We start from the raw sequence: 20,349 nt of genomic DNA on the forward strand, positions 1-20,349 counted from the left end.
CTTTTATCCTACCTTTTCATAATAACTTTATACCATACCCTACTTTTTTTTTTCTAGGTATATAATTCAAATTATGAATGTGTGACATTATGCAACGACGGAGAACGATGCAATCTATCCAAACACTATGCTCATTAAAATAATATAATACAACACAATACAATACGATATTTAATGAAATAATACGCAACAACCATCCGAACAAAGCCTTGGAAAAGTCTACTTTCAACTCTATTTTCTTTACTTCATTACGTGCAAGTTTTTTAATATCTGAAAAAAGTTCAAAAATACCTAAAGCAAAATAGAACCTTCTCCTTTTTTTTTTTTAACAAGTAGCTCCTTGAAAATAAAGGGAAATTAATTTAATATGGACTAAATTTGTCTTTGTTGAACATAAAGTATAGTTGAAGGAGCTCCACCATATATATATTTTTGTGTACAAAGTTAGCAACGCTCACCACCGCCTTTGCCACAGAGCCAAACATGGCGGAAGAAGAAGAAATAGTGGGAGAAGTAGAAGCATTACAAGCTGTTTACGGCGATGATTGCTTACTCCTACAAACTTATCCTCCTTCGTTTCATCTTCATATCAAGCCTCGTACTGCCGATGACTCTTCTCAACAGGTTCTTTCTCTTTCCAACCAAAATTATTCAAACAGCTGATTGATCTTTGTGCTGGAATCTTTATATTTTGTGCTTGCAATATAATTTTGTTGTGTCCTGGGACTTTTGTTATGAGAATTGGGAGTTGGGGGCAGCGGGCAAGTTTTTTTTTTTGTTAATGAATCTGGCGCTAATTTGGTAATTGTGATAGGAGAGTGACATCTTAAAATCTACTAGCTATTGAGCAGAGAACTGAATGTGTATAAACCCCAATTTGAAAACTGCTACTTCTCTATTTCTGTGTATCATTCTTGCATTGTGGTTACACTACAAGTCCGATCCTTCAAGTGGAATCTCCCAAATAGAGCAGCAAAAACCTCCCAAAACAGAATTTTATAAAAGAAGGAAAAAAATGTATGATGGAAAAGGAAATACGAGAAAATAAATTTTTTTGGTATGGAAAAAGTCCATTCATTATCAAAATGAAAAGAAGTACAAAAGGGAAAAGATCATTTGTCATCAAGACGGGGAAAAGTATAAAGACCTCCAAAATATAATAGGAGGAATAGGAGGATCTTGCTCTTCACTCTGTTTTAGCTACTTTCTAGATAAGGATAAAGTGCTACATAACAACCCAAAGAATGGGGCCTGGGGCTAATTCCGAAATATTAGGAAGTACAATAAGTTAACTTCCACTTAAGCTACAAACACCTTGGAAACTTGTAGTGTAGTAGCAATTTAAGAGCTTTAAGTATCGGTTACAATCATTGTGCATTGATGGTAATATGCCCCTAGTGCCCTTTAAATTCAGATTGCTAATTTGTCATTGCGTGTATAGTTTCCCGTGTAATATATCAATGTTTTCTCCAAAGTGCGAAGCATAAAAACACAACAAGGTCCACGGGTCTTGAACCGACAAGCATTTATTGAAGTGCAAGCTTCATTGAAGTGAAACACACATTTTTAGAGATTTAAAAGAAAAAATAACAAATATGATTTTAGTACAAAATAATGGATTTGCACTTAAAATAACTAATTTTAATGTCCCAATACCCCCAATATTTATCAGCTCCTTAAAGCTGAGATTCAAGGAACCAACCGCCTTCCGTTTGGATCAGTTTGCTCGTCATTATTAGAAGTTCAAACGTCTTTAAAGTTACTGGCTTCACCTATAAGGCGATAATCCTCACTTATCATCGGTTAAAAGTGACAAATCAATAAATTTAATAAAACTGGCTTTCTCATTAGTCATCAGTTATTGGTCTTAATTTCAATACGTTTCTATCGATTTTTTAAGGGGGCAGCTATCTGAGTCTATTTAATTTTGGTCTTCATTCCATCACCTCTTACAATTGGTTTCACTTCTTTTAAGGTTAACGTATGTTTATTTCTCATTTCTGTGCATCCATTGGAACTGTTCCTTTAAACATTGGACCTCCTAAACTTTAAATTGCTCCTCCATATTCTTTCATAATTTAGTTTGAATTCCTTCCAAATTTGTCGTCGGTCACCTTCATAAGAAATGATATGTCAAGTGGGAACACAATGTAATCCAGATATATCGTTAATTGTGGGGAAATATAGGGGAGAGGATAAATGAAATGTAACTTGTCAAAAAAATAGGAAAAGAAGAGGAGGATATGCCAGAATTCAGTTAAGGACTCCCTTATTCTCCACATGTAGTTACCGCCTACCAAAATGTTTTATTTTTTCCGCTGCGGCATGGAGGCAAGCATATTTGAACACCTCATATGCAGCACTGTCAAAGATGAAAAAACATTGAAAAGTGCCTAAAGTTTGCTGGTCTAAGTGCAAAGAAGCGCTATTAAAAGAGGGATTTAAAAAAAAAAGAACAAAAAGAAAATATAATTCAAGAATAAATAATGCTGAATAAATACAACAATTATAAGAACAAGGTAAATGAAAAATCTGAAATTAAGTGAAATTTATGAAGTAAAAGCACATAATTAAGTTAAAAAACCAACACAAGGTTAGATGCTAAAAGAGTTCTTAATTCTGGTCAAGTGACTAGTTTCTTCGATTAAAATTTTAAATTTACTTTTTATTAAATACAAATCTATCTTTTTACCTGTAATTTTAATGTTTATATGAAGTCCATAGAAATGAGGCACACCTTTACACCTTGATACCTATGCTGAAGTGTGTTTAAGCAAGGCAAAGTGGTCATCTTGAGCATCATGTAGCTTCAGGGTTAACATGGTTGAGATAAGTCTTTGACAACACTACAACAACAACTATGTTTCAATCCAAAGAGAGACAGAGTCAGCTATATGACCTGACCATCTTTCCATTTCAGCTCGTTACAGATAAGCCTTTGACAACAATACTTTATGAATCGCCTAGATTGGAAGGTTAAAGCATTAGCAAAATTTTCATGTTTAGTCACAATTTGGATAGTGTAAGAAAATGCAGAGGCGGAGTCTGATAGAGAGATTAATGGAGGCATAATATTCTATAAAGATGAGATACACGATTTGAACACAGTGAAGAAGAGAGAACTGGTTTAAGAGTAGTTCGTGTTTCCTAAGGCTGTCAATGTTTTCTGATAATTTCTATGGATCTAATGAAGTGGCATTATACTTGACAGTTCTTTTTCTTCTTTGATTTCCTGGTTACTTTTCATATTGATTATGTTGTATGCTGCTATAGAAAATAGTATCATTTTTACTTTCTCCTGTGTTTCAGTTTGTGGAAGCAATCATAGGAATCCAGGCTGGTTCAAAGGTACTCTGTCACTGTGATCTCTCTCTTTTTTGAAAATGGTTACATGTTATATCATCAGCACCCAAAAAGGGCTGATTTAATATTTACTAGTACAACCCCCCCCCNCCCCCCCCCCCCCCCCCCCCCTGTAATTCTTACAAGGAGTCAAAAAAGTTGATCAATGATTCAGCATTCCTGATTAAAAAAAATGTCCATCCATGATCCTGCATCTTCTACAAACTGTTCTTTACACCAAAAGATGAAAAAGAGAAATGCCTGTACTCTTGATTTTCTGGGTTGAGCTGCTCTTGCCTTCAAAACATCTTGCATTCCTCCTCTTCTAACTTGTCCACAATATGCAAGTTTGAACATCTATCATTGTGATTTATTTTTGGGGGTGATGATTACCATTTGGACCTTGCTGTCTAATTCATCTGCATTTCTTTCATCAAATTTTATGTTTTTTTTCATCTGATAGCTTGTGTCCCATTTTGTGTCTTGGTTAACTAGTTCATGCAATAGCCATACTCGTGTGATTAGACAGGTTTCATATTTCTTTCCTGCACTGATATGATTATTTTGGCAGTATCCTGACGAGCCCCCTGCTATTAGAATTGTTGATTCCAAGGGTCTTGATGAGCAAAGGCAAAAACAATTGATAAGTTGTATTTCAGAAAGGGCCAGTGAACTTTCTTCATGTCTAATGCTTGTAGCACTTTGTGAGGTAACCATTGTACTGTTGAGATCCAGTTCGGTGATGGATGACAATCCTAGTTAGATTATCCTCGTTTAATAAAACATAGATCCAGAATCTCAGAACTCACGTTATGATGAATAAGAATAACTATATACTTCGGATCTTTTTTTTTTATGACAATGTACTTCGGATCTTTTTGTCCTCAGTCAAATGAATTCAAAGAACACACTGATATTTTTGCAGCCGATTTAGAGCATTAATTGAAAAAGGAGCAAAGTAGATGTAGAATAGAGTATTTATAAGGTTCAGTTTCAATAAGGATATTGAAGTTTATTAGGTTGCAGATGCCAAGTATCTGTCATTAATATGTTTTTTTAAAAATAAAGATCTGTCATTTATATGCTTGATTGATCCTGGATTTTGTTTTAGCTTTATGCTAATAAAAATTCTATTTTTGATTTTATGAATAAGAATTTTCATCAGGGACTCACATTTATAAGCTATAACAACAAAGGCAATGTGTTGCTAAATGGTCCAAATAATTGTTAGAATTTCAGAAGTGGGTTTAATTTCCAGAAATTTAATGCTCTGAATGTATCACTAGGAAGCAGTGGAGCAGCTTTCGAGTATGAATCACCCTGATGGAGAGTGTCCGTTGTGCTTGTATCCGTTAGTTGCTGAAGATTCAGGAAGCTCTGAGCCATTTATGAAACTAATGTCTTGTTTTCATTGCTTTCATTGGTAAATTTTGTTGCTAATACCTTTTTATTATGATTACTTTGCCTGCTGGCTGAAAGATGCGTGGTTGCAACTTTAAACTCATTTATTTTTCTTACTGTGCAGTGAGTGCATCATCAGATGGTGGAATTGGCTTGAACTACTAAAAGAATCTGATGCCCCTACAGCTTCTGGTTCTGCTTCATCTTCTGGAAGTATCAGGGATCAGGATGGTCCGTTGCAATGAAATTGATGCCTTAGGATTTGAATTGTTTTATAGCATATACTACTCCTCTTTCATTCTATTCTCCTGCTCCAACTAGATTTAAAAAAGGTTAACTGGATTTTATTGGGAAGCAAAGGTCTTTAGGATAGTTTTCATCCACACAAAAAAGAAAGAAATAGGATGACAGATGCATAAAAAAGTTGTGTGGGGCCAACCAATTACTTGTGTTGAACCATGTGTGTGTCAACTTTGCTCAGGGACTTGATCTTTTTTACCCAATTTACTTGACTAATGAAATTCTGTAGAAATAATTCATGTATTCACACTCTCTGCATACCCCATCTAGTTGCAAGAGTATTAGCACTTTCACTTCATTAGAACAAGTGTTTGCATCATTTAGTCTTAAGAGGCTCTGCATCTACTAACCCAGGGGCTAAGTGGTCCCCTGTCTCTTCATTCTGCAGAGAGGTTGAGGTTTTTATTTGAGCCTTGCTTTTGTCTATATACCATCATTCAATGATTCAGCTTATTTCCTTCCATTTCTCTTCCATATTTTGCTCCTATATCACTCACATTGGTTATACTAAGTGTTTCTTTTTGCTCGCAAGCTTGGTTGTTAAGGACTAATTTAATATTTTTGTGTTTCATTGTAAAATCCCTCATTTTTTGAGGAGCGGGTAAAGAAATCACTGAATTTTTTATTTTTATGTTTAGGTTTCTAATTTAAATATATTCCAGATGCGTGTTTACAATTGGGGGTTTTGGGGGACGAGCCCAGGGTGAATTTTTATTTTTATCTATGTGTCTTTTTGTGGACATAATATTCCAACATTTCTAGTTCCATAGCTCATTATTTATCTTGCTTGGTGATGTGTGATTCAACAGAAGAATCTAGGAGGAAGTGCCCAGTTTGTCGCAAATCTTTTCTTGCAAAGGACATTGAGCATGTGCTTGACTTTGTGAAGACTCAGCATGCTGTGGTAAGTTGCACAAATATCTTCATTTATTTATAACTCAAGTCATATCTTTTCTCGAATTTTTAGGTAGGGGAAATACCTTGATTTGCTGAAATATTGTACCAGCTGCTCCTATATATGAATATTCCTGATTTCAACAAAAAAGAGTTCTTCTCCCTTAGTGGGGCAAGGAAACTCCTCACTAGCAAAAAGAATAGTGAAGTGTAGTATAAAACTCCTTGTTGTGAATGTATTTGAGCATCCAAATATAGAATGTCAACATATTGGTGGAGTTACCTAAGGCCTTTATAACTCTTGTGGATGTTCTTGTGTATCCGATGTGATTATTATTTATCTCTAACAACCTCCTCCAATTTTTATTTGATGAAAGACTTTTTTGAGAACCAAGTGTTAGCTCATTGATTAGTTTCCGTATCCTCCCTTTTCTTATTGTATTGATCTTTATAAAACTGTGTAGGTATTGTTGGTAATTAATGGCGAGCGAGTAAGAAGGTATGGGATTGTATGCAACATTTGCCAAAGCATTGAGAAACAGAAAAGAAAATAATTTGAGGAGTTAAGCATGACTTTGAGTCTCTAGTTGTTACAATTTGAAATCCAATAGGTCGATTTCTAAATTCACCATCAATTTTTGGTTAATGAAAGATTTTTTTGAGCACAAAGTGTTAACTTTTTAATAGTGAAGAGATAGTCTCATTCGAGATGAATTGCTTCACTCTGCTAAACATGATGCTTTTGTTCAATTATGTCATCCTAAAATTTGAAACGTCTGGGTTTCTTCTATTTGAGGGTGCTGAATAAATGGTAAAAATGTCAGAGACCTTGAGCCGGCAAATCGGAATTTATTGCATCCTGATCCTGGGAAATGATAGTGTTGATGATAATGTAATCCTCTTGTAATAACTGTATAAAAGTAACACATCGATTTGTGTTGCAGTAGCATCACAATCTGTAATAAGTTGGTGTATTTGATGGTCACAATACTTTTTGAATACAGTATTATTATAGAAATATCTACTCTTGCCTTTCTGTAAAAGAAAGACCCTGTTTGAATTTTTGTGCTGAATGATTTTGTGCTCTGTAGCCAGTGGGAGATTTGATAGAGCACGAGGCCGATAGACAAAAGTTCAAGGATAGAAATAAAAGGCTGATAGGTCTCCATATGCGTAACCACACTTATGGGTTATGGGGATGATAATGAGGATGATAAGTTAAGAGGATGAGACAGTATACACGGCCTCAGTTTTATGTGTGGATTATGGTTCTTCTAAACTCTTTCCTAGTGACTGTTTATGCACGTTTAGTTTCTATATTGAGCTTTGAGAAGTCAAACTGTAAAACCTTTGCCTATTAAATATGGAACAAATAAACTAGGAGATCTGATATGTTAGATCTGAAACAAAGTACAGTTGGTTAGTGCCCCTGGGTACTAAATAAAGTGTTTGTTTTTTGTGGTGTTTTGTTATTTACATTTGAGGTAGTCTGGAGGATCTGTTGATATCTGCTCACTGTTTGAATCCAGACGTCCAGCAGGTTTGAAGTCAACAATGAGGACAAAATTCTTTCCTCAGACTCGGAAAAATTAAGAAGAGAGAAATTTGATGCAATACTGAAACTCCAGCAAGAGAAGGGCGGCCTAATTGAAATCAAAAAGCATGAAGTGTTGCGGCCAGGTATTTTTCTTCCACAACCTGCCGCATTACCCTCAACAGCATCCACTGAGGAGGCAAAAGAGCAACAAGAAAAAGGTATGGCAGTCAACTCCAGAACAAATTCTAGTGGTTCCACAAACAAACCTAATACCAGTAGAGCAAGGAACTCCGGCACAAAGAAACACCAGGGGCACAATTCAAGAAAACAAGTTGCTCAAAGTTCAAGAAAACAAGTCACTCAGTGGGTTAAGAAAGAAAATAGTAATGCGACGTGATATGCAATCCTTAAAAAAAAACGTTGAAAGGAAAGAAAACCATTGTTTCTTGTCATTATTCATCGGTCTGCTGACATGATCAATTCTAATATATCAATGTCAAGCAGGGTTAAGTAGTGGCATAAAATGGGAAATCAAGGAAGTTGGCTGATAGGCGGCATCTACTGTTTTATTGCGCAGAGAGTGTCATGATTGGAAGTGATAAATTTCTCATTTGTAAGATTTCTGTACCTTCTATGATATCTTTCTCCAAGACAAAATATATATTAAAAACTTTTCAAAACAATTACTTCTGTCTTGTTCCAGCTCTTCACCGAGTCGAGGCAATCTGTGCTTTCACTATAAGTTTTATTGTGTCGATGTGACTGGAGAGATAAGTATGACTGTCCTGCAGATAAGGTATATTTACGGTCTTGGATTGGTGATTTATTGTGTTTTCCTGCACTGGACGTTCCCAAAATGGGAACTATTAGATAAATTCAATATAATAGGCGTTTGTTGGAATCTCAACCTTCCTTCTCCTTCTTTCTGGGCCTATATGTAAGAGAATCCAGTATTTCTTGGTCGTGAATATCTGAATTGATTGTTTGCTGCTAGAATTTTTTTGGTTAGGTATACCATCCTTTAGGTAGATTTTTTGGAGTGACACTAGCAATTTTATTCAGCACATATTTGTGGCAACGATGCAACGACGAAGTTGTTTTGTCACCACAATAGCACTATTAGTTATCATTTCATGCACGTCAAATTAGGTGGTTTAGTGACTCCTCAAAAATATTGCAAAAATATGATACTCGTAGTCTCTATAATTTCATAAGTGGGGTTTGGAAGGAAGGTACCTTGTGAAGTATATTTGAATGATTCTCAATGTCAACTCTAATCAATACATATTATGACCAAATGTAGAATGATTAGAAATAAAGGAAATTAGCAATATTCCAAATTAGTTTAGCATAAGATACAACAAAGATTGAAGAATAATTATGAAATACTCAGCATCTTAACTTTCGCCTTTCGGTTAGAAGGGATAATACGTATCACCATATATACTTAGATGAATATTAAAGATATTTAATATAATAATTGGTCTTTTAACTTATCCAATTGAGCTTTTTTCACTTTTAGAACTTGTCCAATGAGAATATAATTAGCATATTTTCGTCTAGTTAACGATAATCTTGAATGATGTCACAGATTTTTTAAAAATAATAGAACACAAGTAAGCAGGAATGGATGCACAGTGTAACCTATGGATTCAGTAATTTTTCTTCAAATTTTGCATGTGTTAAGAAATTCATTAAATATTGTGAATTCAGTTATTATTATATTTTAATTCGAGATTTTTGAAGAAACACACAAATACTTTCAAATCCTTACTGTATGTCACCATTCTATGCATGAGATAGATTAAGGGGGAGGGAATCAGTAATGACCATAAATTAATTTATGTGAAGGTTGATGCAATATTAACCAACTTTATGGGATGATCGCTTGCAAGTTATAATTAACCCACAATAGCAGCCTCAAGGATATTCTTACACAATCTTTAGAGTTCTTTATCAAAGTTTTGATGTGAATTCTTTCTTTAAATAAAGGACCTTATGCCTATCTCTCTATCGACAATTTTATCATCCTTCTTGTCAAATGATTTATGGCTTTCACAATTATATATCAAAATATTAGTTATGCTTTGTGTATAATAATATTCATGCGATGTTCGAAATTTACTAGCTTGATTAATTTAAATTTATACGAATTTATTAAAGAGGAATTTCTAAGACTTTGAAGCCCTATCATTATTTTGACATGTTGCTTTCATTAATTTGATTTTCACCTTTTCTTATTCGTCATCAATATTAAAAATCCAACATCATCTTTTAGTCACTAATTACACTTTAATCAGATAATACTTATCCCATAAAACTCATTGCACCGTCCGCCCCCAATTCCCCTCTATCAATTAGTCCTCTTTAATTAAAAATTAATATACATATATTCTCCCCCCATAACAACGTAATTTCCTCTTTTAGCTTGGGGAAGAGGGCACAACCAGAAATATTCAAAGTAAATATGTTTAACCTTTACACTTTTAGCACTAAAGATATTTTACCATTAATATTTAGTATTGTTAAAACCACTTTTAATTATTTTACCCAAAAAACTATATCTTGTGTCATTGTAAATACTGAATTTTATTTAATCGAGTCAATATGGCTTGGTGAAGAAGGAGGGAATTTTGTGATAGTTACATTAACTATAAATTTATGCTATATATAGTATACAAAATGTACAACTAAAGTATACAAACTAGCGCTGCAAATTGCGACATAATGCGCTGCCCAAATCAACTATTTCTAACCAACAAATATTTTGGAATAGTACTGCCTAATACTTGGCAGTACTATTCCATGTCTACTCTAAATTTGAGTACTACTACTCATCGGATCACCAAAATTAGTAACTCCTGCCACCCCGATTCGAGTCATTGCCTTGTTTTTAACGATAAAGACAAACTCGGAGAGAGGTGGATGGAGTTTCAAGGAATCAAGAATTGGGACGGTTTGCTTGATCCACTAGATGATGATCTTCGCGGGGAGATTTTAAGGTATGGAGAGTTTGTAGAAGCAGCCTATGGCTGCTTCGACTTTGACACGTCATCAGCCACGTATGCAACTTGTCAGTACCCGAAACGTTCGATGCTGATGCAGTGCGGACTAGGACGGAGCGGGTACAAGGTAGTAAAAAACTTGCATGCCACGTGTGCTGTTCAAATGCCACGGTGGATAGAGAAGTTCCCTAATTTGAAGTCGCCGCAATCCAGCTGGATTGGTTACGTGGCGGTATGCGATGACGTGAACGAAATTACCCGGCTAGGTCGCCGTGACATTGTGATTGCTTATAGAGGTACTGTCACTTGTTCGGAGTGGCTTGAAAATTTACGTGCCACATTGACTTGCTTACCAGATGACATGTCACCTGATGAAAATAGCGAACCAATGGTACAAAGTGGACTCTTGAGCATGTACACTACGAAAATTGAAGGTCATATTCCAAGTTTACAAGAAACAATTAGAGAAGAAATTATCAGCATTCTCAATAATTATAGTGATGAATATTCTCTAAGTATAACAATTACAGGACATAGTCTTGGAGCAGCCTTAGCTACACTTACAGCATATGATATAACAACAAAATTTAATAACTTGCCTATGGTGACAGTTTTATCATTTGGAGGGCCTAGAGTTGGTAACAAGAGCTTTAGGTATCAATTGGAAAAAAATGGTACAAAGGTACTAAGAATAGTCAACTCTGATGATCCCATAACAAAAGTTCCGGGATTCGTGATTGATGATGATGACATGGCACATTGAGGGGAGGCCACGGTGGCAAGACTGCCAAGCTGGCTTGAAAAGTACATGGAAGATACGCAATGGGTGTATGCTGAGGTGGGGAAGGAACTTAAGTTGAGTAGCAAAGATTCAATTAGAAAAGGAAATGTAGCAAAGTGTCATGATTTGAAGACATATTTGTATTTGGTGAATAATTTTGTTAGCTCATCGACGTGTCCCCTAAGGGCCACAGTAAGAAACTACTCCTTCCATCTCAATTTACATAACACCGTTTAACTTGACACACAATATAAAAACCAAAAACTTTTAAAAGTTAGGGTCTAAACCGAACTTTATACGTTTATGTAGCTATAAATCATTTTATTAAAGAGTAAAAGGGGAATTTAAAAGTTAAGTTACCTCTAATTATAAAACAATGACATTCTTTTTAGAACGGATTAAAAAGAAAAGTGTGGTATATAAAGAACAGGCCAGTACTGTTTGCAAGAGAAAGACTTGCAAATAGTGTTTGCATACTTTAGCTGCAAATTAAGGAGGGTTGTAATATTATGAACGGAAAGGGCCAAAATTATCCTTAAACTATTGGATTTGGATCACATATACCCTTCGTTTCATGTTGGTAGCAAAACTACCCTTATCGTTAACACAAGGATCACAAATGCCCTTCAACTTCACAGGTCCTTCTTTGTGCTGATATGACACCTGATGTGGTAATCCAACTCGGACATGTCACTCCACTTTGGATGTCCAACTCAGTTATTATCTCTGAAAACACTTTCTTTTTGAAGAAAATTGAAACTAAGAAGAAGGACGACTTTCTAAGATAATATAATTATTAGTTGGGCGACTATATGAGAAATCAACCAGCAAAAAACTTGTTGCAGCTGATCACCCAACAGCAGAGATACAAGATTCCTGATAATTCTCTGCACAGGTCTCAAAGATGAAAAATCAACCAGCAAAAACCTGTTGCTATACCTTTTTGATCCACAGGAAGTTGCTGCCTTTTACCTTCTCCTTGTATGTATAGAATTTGCTCGTCTCTTTTGAGGAAAGGAGAAACACCCATATTTCTTTCTTACTAGTCATGTATGCCTTTAGCTCCTTACTTCTCAGCGCGATCATTAACTTACACAACTATCATTTCATAAGAATGATCAATTGTCTATACTAAAAGTTACTCACCAGGACCGAACTAAGGATCCGTAGTTAATTGAATCAGGGTAAAAAAGAGAACTTTACATCTTTTTGAACATATCAACGATGGTGTGTATATTAATTGTTTCTCGATATACAATATATAGTTACCGACTTTCATGCATATGTATGATATGATAAGTCCTTCAACTTGAAATTGACATCCAACCTTGAATTTTTGGGTTTGATGCTAATGCATATTGTTGAAGACTCTGGCTTTAAAGCATCCACATCCGAAGGATCCATTCTGGACTTGATTTTGATCTTCGGTATGACTCTGAATTGGCTTTGGACTATTACCAGTAGTGGCTTTGGGAGAAGGAGATTCAAACATCTGCAGCTCAACCATTTCCTTGCCTTCACATATTATCTTAACCTCACAGAATTCAGGTGCATTTAGTAGTATCTGATCCGCTGTTCCACTACCTTTTCTCGACTTTAGTTTCCTTAAGACCCATCAAAAGGAATTGAGTTAACAAGATTCAGAAATGAGGACTATGCATTCAATAATACAAGTGAGATTTCATACTTGAGATTGGCTTTAGAGGTGCCCAAGATAAGCCTTCTTATGTTGCAGATGGGCATAAGGTCCAGTATGGCTTTTGCTTCTGTATCGCTCTCTATAAGTATGGTATCGACTTTAACCTGTTGTTGAATGTGTTTTGTTACATGGTTAACCTCATGTTATCTTTGTGTATTAAGAAGGTATGCTATGCTAGATGAATTAGTAGCCAATAATAATGGTTACCTTTGTAGCAGCGCATGCATCATAATACTTTTGAAGGAACTGCCGCCTCTTGCCTCTTTCTTGAGCCATGTGGCTCTCCTTTTGCTCTGCACTCACTTGACCTATTGGAATCAATCCCACTGTTGTAACCATCATCCACCAAGTAACGACAATTAGTCGATCAATATTCTTGGTAGATTACAGCAAATTACACATCAAAAACAGTTTCTCAAGCATGAAACAAGCTAGCTAGGAGATTCCGGACCAACTGATGCTAACTCTTTACTGGACAGCCCTTAACCCAAGCAAGCTGATCCTGAATAGAAATCCTGCTAGCCATTCTGTATTGTGTACTCGATTGGGCATGTGATTTATAGTAGGCAGTAACTCCTAGAGATCATACTTGCTACTATAGCTAGAACTAGTTACAAATATCATTGAACGTTTCATAGTTTAGATTAAAATCATCTGTTGTTAGCTAATCAAATCTAGTCATTACAAATATCTTCATACAACAACAACACTCAGTGGAGTCTGGGGAGGGTAATGTGTACACAAACCGTATCCCTACCTCAAAAGTAGAGAGATTGTTTCCAATAAACCCTCGGCTCAACTGATAGTAACAAAAGCAACAGAACAGTAACTACAACAAAATAACAGGTAGTAACAAAACTCGAAGGACAAGACTACAAATATATATGTTCATTGGTATCAAATATCAATCTGAAAAAAAAAAGAAAAGAGAGAGCTTACAAGGAGTAGGGATGTACTTAGTCTCAGGATAGATATGAATTAAGAAAACAATAGTAGAAGGAGGATCCAACACAACATTTTTGAGTGTCCAAAGAAGAGCATCCATACTTGTCTCCTTACTAATCTTATTAGCACTACTACTATTCCCAACAGCAACATAAACAACAACATTCCCATTGTTATGGAAATCAAATGAATATAAAGTACTACTTTCAACTTCATGACTTTCTTTAATTGTTGCTAACCCTCCTCTATTATCAATCTCAAACAACTCACTTGCCGGAACATAACCATTAATATTAGTCCCCTGTTCCTCTTCTATTTCTTCAATTTCATTCTCTAAACTACTACTACTTCTTCTTCCTAGTACATCACAATTTCCATTTGTAGTTTTTTTTCCTTCATCATCATCATCACAATACAATTGCTCTCCGCTCTTCATTGCTGATAATCGTACTGAATACAGACCTCGATTTAATTTCCTTAAACAGGTTGTAAATTTCACAACACACCTTGGTTCGGACATCTCAATGTGGAAAAACCTAGGCCCATTTTGACTTTTCCATTGATGTCGATGCAAGGATGCATGACGTTGCGAGATCCTTACATATAGAGAATATGCGAATACGTACGAGTATCTCGGCGCTCATTAGGTAATCAAATTCAAAGGTCAAACACATCTTTATTTGACTACACAATTTTTGAAGAATATAATCATATATAACATGCTCTTTTTTCCATCCACTTTTAATTGTCATATTGCGCATTTCGAAAGTAAATTTGACTTATTTTCAAAGTTAAATTAGATTATATTAATTCGATATTTTAAACAAAAATTTAGATATTCAAAAACTATACAAAAAGTACTATAAATTTCAATTTTTTGCATATCAATATGATGAAAAATACATAGTAAAATGTTAGTCAAAGTTACTCTAAAAAAAAAAGGAAAAAATATGACAATTAAAAGTGGCGGAGATTTTTTATTGCTTCTCTGTGGAAATATTCCTATGTAAGCAGAAAAATCTTGTTAATATTTTCTTACCATAATATAACACAAGTTAGTTATGTCTGGTATAATAATTGTATAAATTATAGGAATCACATATTATAAGTACTAAATAACATCCTATCCCTTCTAGTTTTCTATTTACCAAAAATTCCTTAAAAATGATGTTTGCGGGATACATAGCATTGTGCACGGGATACATTATGTTTGATACATTCCACATAGCGGGATACATAGAGTTGTGCATGGGATACATAATGTTTGATACATTCCACATAGTGGGATACATAGTGTTGTGCACGGAATACATGCGGGATACATAGCGTTTGATACATTCCACATAGCGAGATACATAGCGTTGTGCACGGGATACATGTGGAATACATAGGTAAATAAGGGATTTTTGAAATTTTTGAAATAAGTAGGGATAAATGGATATTAAGGTAAGTAAAGGAGTGTAGTCAAGTAATTTGTCCATAATAATTTGTACAATTTAATCGCCAGAGAACTTATGTGTAACCACAAATTGGTCAAACCTATTTTTGACACTTTTTAAAATCTCACTTTGCCCTTAATTACTTGTCCATTTTCTTTTTTTAATTGTCCCTAATTATTTGTCTATTTTGACAATTCAAGAAAAGAATAATTTTTTAACCTATTATGCCCTCAATTAGTTACTTTGAAAAAGGTAAAACTTCCTGAAAATCTTAAATTTTTAATTCATCCACTTCACAATTAATAGGAGTAAAATGATAAACTTACTATATCAATCATTGTTTTCTTAATAATTGTGTCAATTTAAAAGTGGATAAGTACATAGAAATAGAGGAAGTACTTTTTTAAGTCAATACAAATGGCACTTAGTTCCTAACTTCGTATGTAATTTAGGCCAATAAAAGTACAAGTTCAATTTTAAAACATTATTACTTAAAAGAAGTTTATAGTCCATAAAATATGTATATTTTTCATTATATCTTTACCATATTACGTTCTAATATAACACGTAATTTGCATTATTTCTAGTTTACTAATTCCACAGTAGTTTACGAAGGTTACTGGTACTTATTTTTTAGGCCATTTATTCATTCAATCAAAGGTGAATTTCTTGAATAACTTGAAACAAAATAATATATTCCTCAGACAATGTGAACATACAAGCGACAGTTCATTTTATTCATTCACTTGTTACATACTTGTACAACAGTCAAAATTGTGACATCGTTACGAAATTTGTGTAACAGTTTCTCCTCTAGTTCCCTCTGTTTGGTCGTATCCCTTCCCCTCCGCGAAAAAAAATTAGTCTGTTTACTGTTTTCTCCTCCGCTAATGGGCAATAGCTGTTCTTCTTTGATGCCTCAGCTGATAGTATGGCACAAACTAAGCGGACACTGGTACATACTTCAAAATCCCGGTAAAACTGAGAGATCTACTATTCCCCTTGGCAAGTCTGCTATTTTCTTCAGCAGTGCAAGCCGGTTTGTTCTTACCCGTTCGTCTTCCTACAGTATGCATAAAGAACAATTAACATAAGAATAGGAGGTTCAAAGTATGCACTATAGTTGTATCAGCAGGCGTAGATTAATGCTTCACCAAAACTTTGGAGCTACTTTGGTTCATCACAACATACATTAATGATTTCCAAGTGTGAGAAATGTGCATGTTATTGAAAACCATATCAGAGAACACATACACGCATGGAAGGAAAAAGTTCGAAGTATTATAGTTAAGAAACAAACTGCACCATACAATTCTCTTAACAGAAAAACTACAGTGCAGGAAAGTATCAACACGATCTTTTTATGGGGATTGAGGCGTAGTAATAGTCATTATAGTGAAAGTGCTGGCATTGGAATTAAGAACATTTCCAACTTAATCCATGAGTGTGGCTTCAAATATAATATTGGGTACCAAACCTATCAGAATTTATTTGAATTATTCATAAACAAAACTACGTAATTGCCAACTGGTGGAGGAATATGCAAGCAGATGTCTAAAGCTAAAACAGAACAATGTCTAATTGCAACTGGTATATGACAACATACGTCATAAGCTGCAAAATAAACATGAAAAACTGTAGAGCAGAGGTCTATTATGGTCATGGAATTTCTTCAAGAATTGAAATGAAGAAATAACTGGGAGTAAGTATTTATAATTTGGGCAATTCTGCTAGTTTTAGACATTGTAAGACAAATTACTCTTCTTTTAGATCAGAGAGAAACTGAAATAGAAAAGAAAAAGCACATTGATGCAAGCACCAAGACAGGAAGGCGTTCCATAGGAGCTAAGAAGTATAAACTTAACAAAGAAAACATGATACTCCATACGTTGCATTTCATCTAAGATGGGAAAAACCATGGTAAGCAGAGCCATAGGCCTATACTCCGTTGGATGCGCAGAAATCAAGATTATCTAGTCAATGCTTCAGAACTATGAAGTTTTCACATGTAAGAAGTAAAATGAGATCAGAGGAACTTACCACCATTACAAAGACCTCGTTGAAAAAATCCTCCAGCGGTTCTACAAGTACTGATGATGCTTCAACAAAATCATCAACTTCCATGTCTGCAAATGAACAGTAGTCATACATGCATGCTCAATTGTAAATTTTTTGGTGAAAAACTCAATTCACCAATAAACAAGATGCAGAAGAAGTTGAATGTATTTACAATGTAACCTCATTGTAACAGACAGCTACATTTATTTGAATATATTACGAAAGGTTATTCATCTGGAAGTGAGGCAATACCTGGATGTATTTTACTTTTTAGTGACAAGAAAGTGTTCCACAAAGCTTTCTCTTCATTTGTTTCAAAAGCTTGATCATCCACCTAATTCATAATGAAAATATGTTTTTACTAGATAAGAACAACAAATGCAAATAGACAGCCAACTAAATCATTCATGTTGCAGAATTGAGTGTTTCGGAGAGGTAATAAAAAAGAAAGGATCAATTTATGCTCAATACTCTACCAACTATCACCAATGGCAAGAAGAGTCATGATTCTTGACTAAAAAGGGAACCCATTGCTACACATTGTAAGATGTCCATGGAGCTTGACAATATTAACAATTGTATTACCAATCCAGCAGAGCAGATTTGAAACAATTTTTTCCTAGTTGTCAAAGAGAAAAGCTTCTAGATAACACCAAAAATGACTTTTGTACCAAGAATGCCATTTTGCTACAGGTGCAACTTACATGCATAGCTATTCTATAAAAGAAAATTAATGGAACAGAATGTGTTCAGAACCTGGTATAGTGGAGTATAATCACAAAGAAGATGTATGTTACAGAAGGAAATTTTCTGAGTATAGAATAAGAGGCACCTCCACATCAACATTGGCATCCTTCCCGCGAACAATTCTTGTTGGACGTGAATATGCTTCAACAACCTTAGGCAAAAGCTCCCCTTTGGACAAGGACTCCATCTGAAAATGATGACAATAAATATTCGTTACACAGTCCAAAACATCACAATGAATTCGAATAAATACTTCTATACTAACTTATCCCATTGCTCTACTCCAGAGCCTGCCGTATGCATTCAAGATGAGACACAATACAAGACATTTAACTTCCCAAAAGGAGAAGCAATCAAAAACATTCCCAACCCTTGGCCACAAATTTGAAAATTAAAGCCCAAAGCTCTTGAGTTATATTTTATGATTCTTGATGAAGAGTTGTAATTTATATTTCATTTACACTATATTCAAATTCACTAACTTGTTTGGCACTAAAGCGTAGTTGTTGTTTATATTCGGATTCAGCTGAAGAGCTAACTTTGACCACGAGCACATACAGAAAACTTCCGAAAAAAGAGCGTTAAAAATAATACAACCTCTCCTCCCAATGTAGCACTTCTCATGCGCCAATCTGTTTCCAGGGTCCTGGATATGACTCAAGCTATTATCTAGCCTCCTTGTTGTAATCATTGATTTAACACAACATATCAAAGTCCAAATTGCAAATATTCATAAACTCTGTGAGATAAATTCAAGTATTGATAACTAAACAGGAATAATTAAAATATACACAAAACAGTATTTCTAACATGATTAGGTTTTCAGAATAATTAGTGACAGAATCCAATGAACTTTTTTTAAGAAACATTGGTACTACAGAACTTGCTTAAAACTATAAAGTATTCCTTCAAAGTTAAACTGACGCAACGGGGTAGTATGAAAGAGTCAGTTCTTATAAAATTAGAGACTTAACCACAATAGTGGAGAGTGATGGGGAGGGGGATGGTCGTTTGGAAGAAGACAACATTTGATCATTTAGTGGAGTACTACCATATTGCAGATACAACATGGAAACATCAAACTCCTGGACACTCAGCTGTATCTCTATTGCGTCCAATTTTTCAAAAGGACATTCCACTAGAGCAATTATGTGGACTACATGGGGAGAAAACAATAAAGAGCTTTCAAGAGTAAACATTACCATTTTCCCCAAAAAAAGGAGCTTTAAAGAGAAAACACTCACTAGTGCATTTATGAGTTCCCCTACTTATTTATTTTAAGTGGACCAATGATACTTCAACATGCATAACAGATTGGACAGAGAAGAACTCTTCTCCATAGGGCACTCATAAGCTGTGAGCCTCTTGGATATAGGGTATTCTGACTTTTGTTGATAAAAATTTTAAAAGAATTTTTTTTTGAATTGCCATATGGAGTAGAAAAGTACTGCCGCTTAATACATAAAAGAGGCAAAAGTATCAGCAAAGCATAATAAGAAATAATTAAGTGCATAAGAAAGGAAAAGGATGGTAGTTACTTTGTACACTGACTTAGTCGCCAAACCAGGTCGTCTTGCACGCTCGGAAAGAATAGACCTAACGACTTCTGGGCTTATACCTTTGTCCATCTGTAATTGAAATGCAACAGACATGTATCAAATTTATATAGCATCATTTGTCTTAAGAGTCTTCTTTTCTTTCCTTTTGGAGGGGGGAGTAATAGAATGGTCCTAAAGACTGTCAATAAGCAAAAGACCATACTCCTCTTTACAAGGATAACTGATAAAAAGAATTTATTGAAGAGATCAAAACTTATCCCACGATCTTCAAATGCTGAAAAAAAAAAGAAACCTAGAAATAGTTCAAGCACTAAGATGATAATAATATGGAGCCTAGAGGAGGCAAAGTCAAATACAATTTCTGTGAAACCAAGGACATATTTAAAAGGATTACTAACTGTGGAAAGAAGAAAAAGAACACCAGCAGAACAAATTAACAACACCAGAGTATTAGTGTGCATGAAAATGGAACATACCAGAAATTGTTCTAGTCTGCGCGTTACAAATTGATGTACCTTAAATGGAAAAAAGAAAAAGAATATCATGTCATATTATGATTCCTGAAGTTGCAAGAATAAGATGTAAGAAAAGACTGCATACAAAGGACGAAAGACTACCAATTTATATTCCTACTCCCCCCCC

General features: G+C 34.8%; 3 protein-coding genes and 1 pseudogene across 4 annotated transcripts in view; 2 read left to right on the forward strand and 2 right to left on the reverse strand.

The window, feature by feature from the left end:
- The first annotated feature begins 399 nt into the window (after positions 1-399).
- On the forward strand, positions 400-7,873 carry LOC125848977 (uncharacterized). Its single transcript, XM_049528948.1, has 7 exons — positions 400-624; positions 3,310-3,348; positions 3,914-4,051; positions 4,629-4,765; positions 4,868-4,974; positions 5,853-5,947; positions 7,467-7,873. Exons 1-7 carry the CDS (start codon positions 484-486, stop codon positions 7,869-7,871), a joined length of 1,062 nt encoding a protein of 353 aa, XP_049384905.1. The 5' UTR covers positions 400-483; the 3' UTR covers positions 7,872-7,873.
- Positions 7,874-10,201: 2,328 nt separating this feature from the next.
- Positions 10,202-11,497, forward strand: LOC125849168 (phospholipase A(1) DAD1, chloroplastic-like; annotated as a pseudogene).
- Positions 11,498-12,439: 942 nt separating this feature from the next.
- Positions 12,440-14,368, reverse strand: LOC125876616 (uncharacterized). Its single transcript, XM_049557840.1, has 4 exons — positions 13,899-14,368; positions 13,167-13,285; positions 12,948-13,063; positions 12,440-12,864 (listed from the first exon to the last, which is right to left on the reverse strand). Exons 1-4 carry the CDS (start codon positions 14,338-14,340, stop codon positions 12,609-12,611), a joined length of 933 nt encoding a protein of 310 aa, XP_049413797.1. The 5' UTR covers positions 14,341-14,368; the 3' UTR covers positions 12,440-12,608.
- A 1,666-nt stretch (positions 14,369-16,034) lies between these two features.
- The window catches only part of LOC125862635 (glycine--tRNA ligase, chloroplastic/mitochondrial 2), a 47,542-nt gene continuing 43,227 nt past the window's right edge, over positions 16,035-20,349 (reverse strand). For both annotated transcript variants that reach the window (XM_049542756.1, XM_049542763.1), the window contains 6 exons: positions 20,184-20,222; positions 19,687-19,776; positions 18,234-18,335; positions 17,654-17,735; positions 17,384-17,469; positions 16,035-16,406 (listed from right to left, as the gene is read on the reverse strand). In XM_049542756.1, coding sequence (XP_049398713.1) covers positions 16,308-16,406; positions 17,384-17,469; positions 17,654-17,735; positions 18,234-18,335; positions 19,687-19,776; positions 20,184-20,222 — 498 coding nt within the window. In that variant the 3' untranslated portion in view covers positions 16,035-16,307. The remainder of the gene's footprint in view (positions 16,407-17,383; positions 17,470-17,653; positions 17,736-18,233; positions 18,336-19,686; positions 19,777-20,183; positions 20,223-20,349) is intronic.

This window comes from Solanum stenotomum, chromosome 1 (assembly GCF_019186545.1).
Source record: "Solanum stenotomum isolate F172 chromosome 1, ASM1918654v1, whole genome shotgun sequence".
NCBI classification, from domain to species: domain Eukaryota; kingdom Viridiplantae; phylum Streptophyta; class Magnoliopsida; order Solanales; family Solanaceae; genus Solanum; species Solanum stenotomum.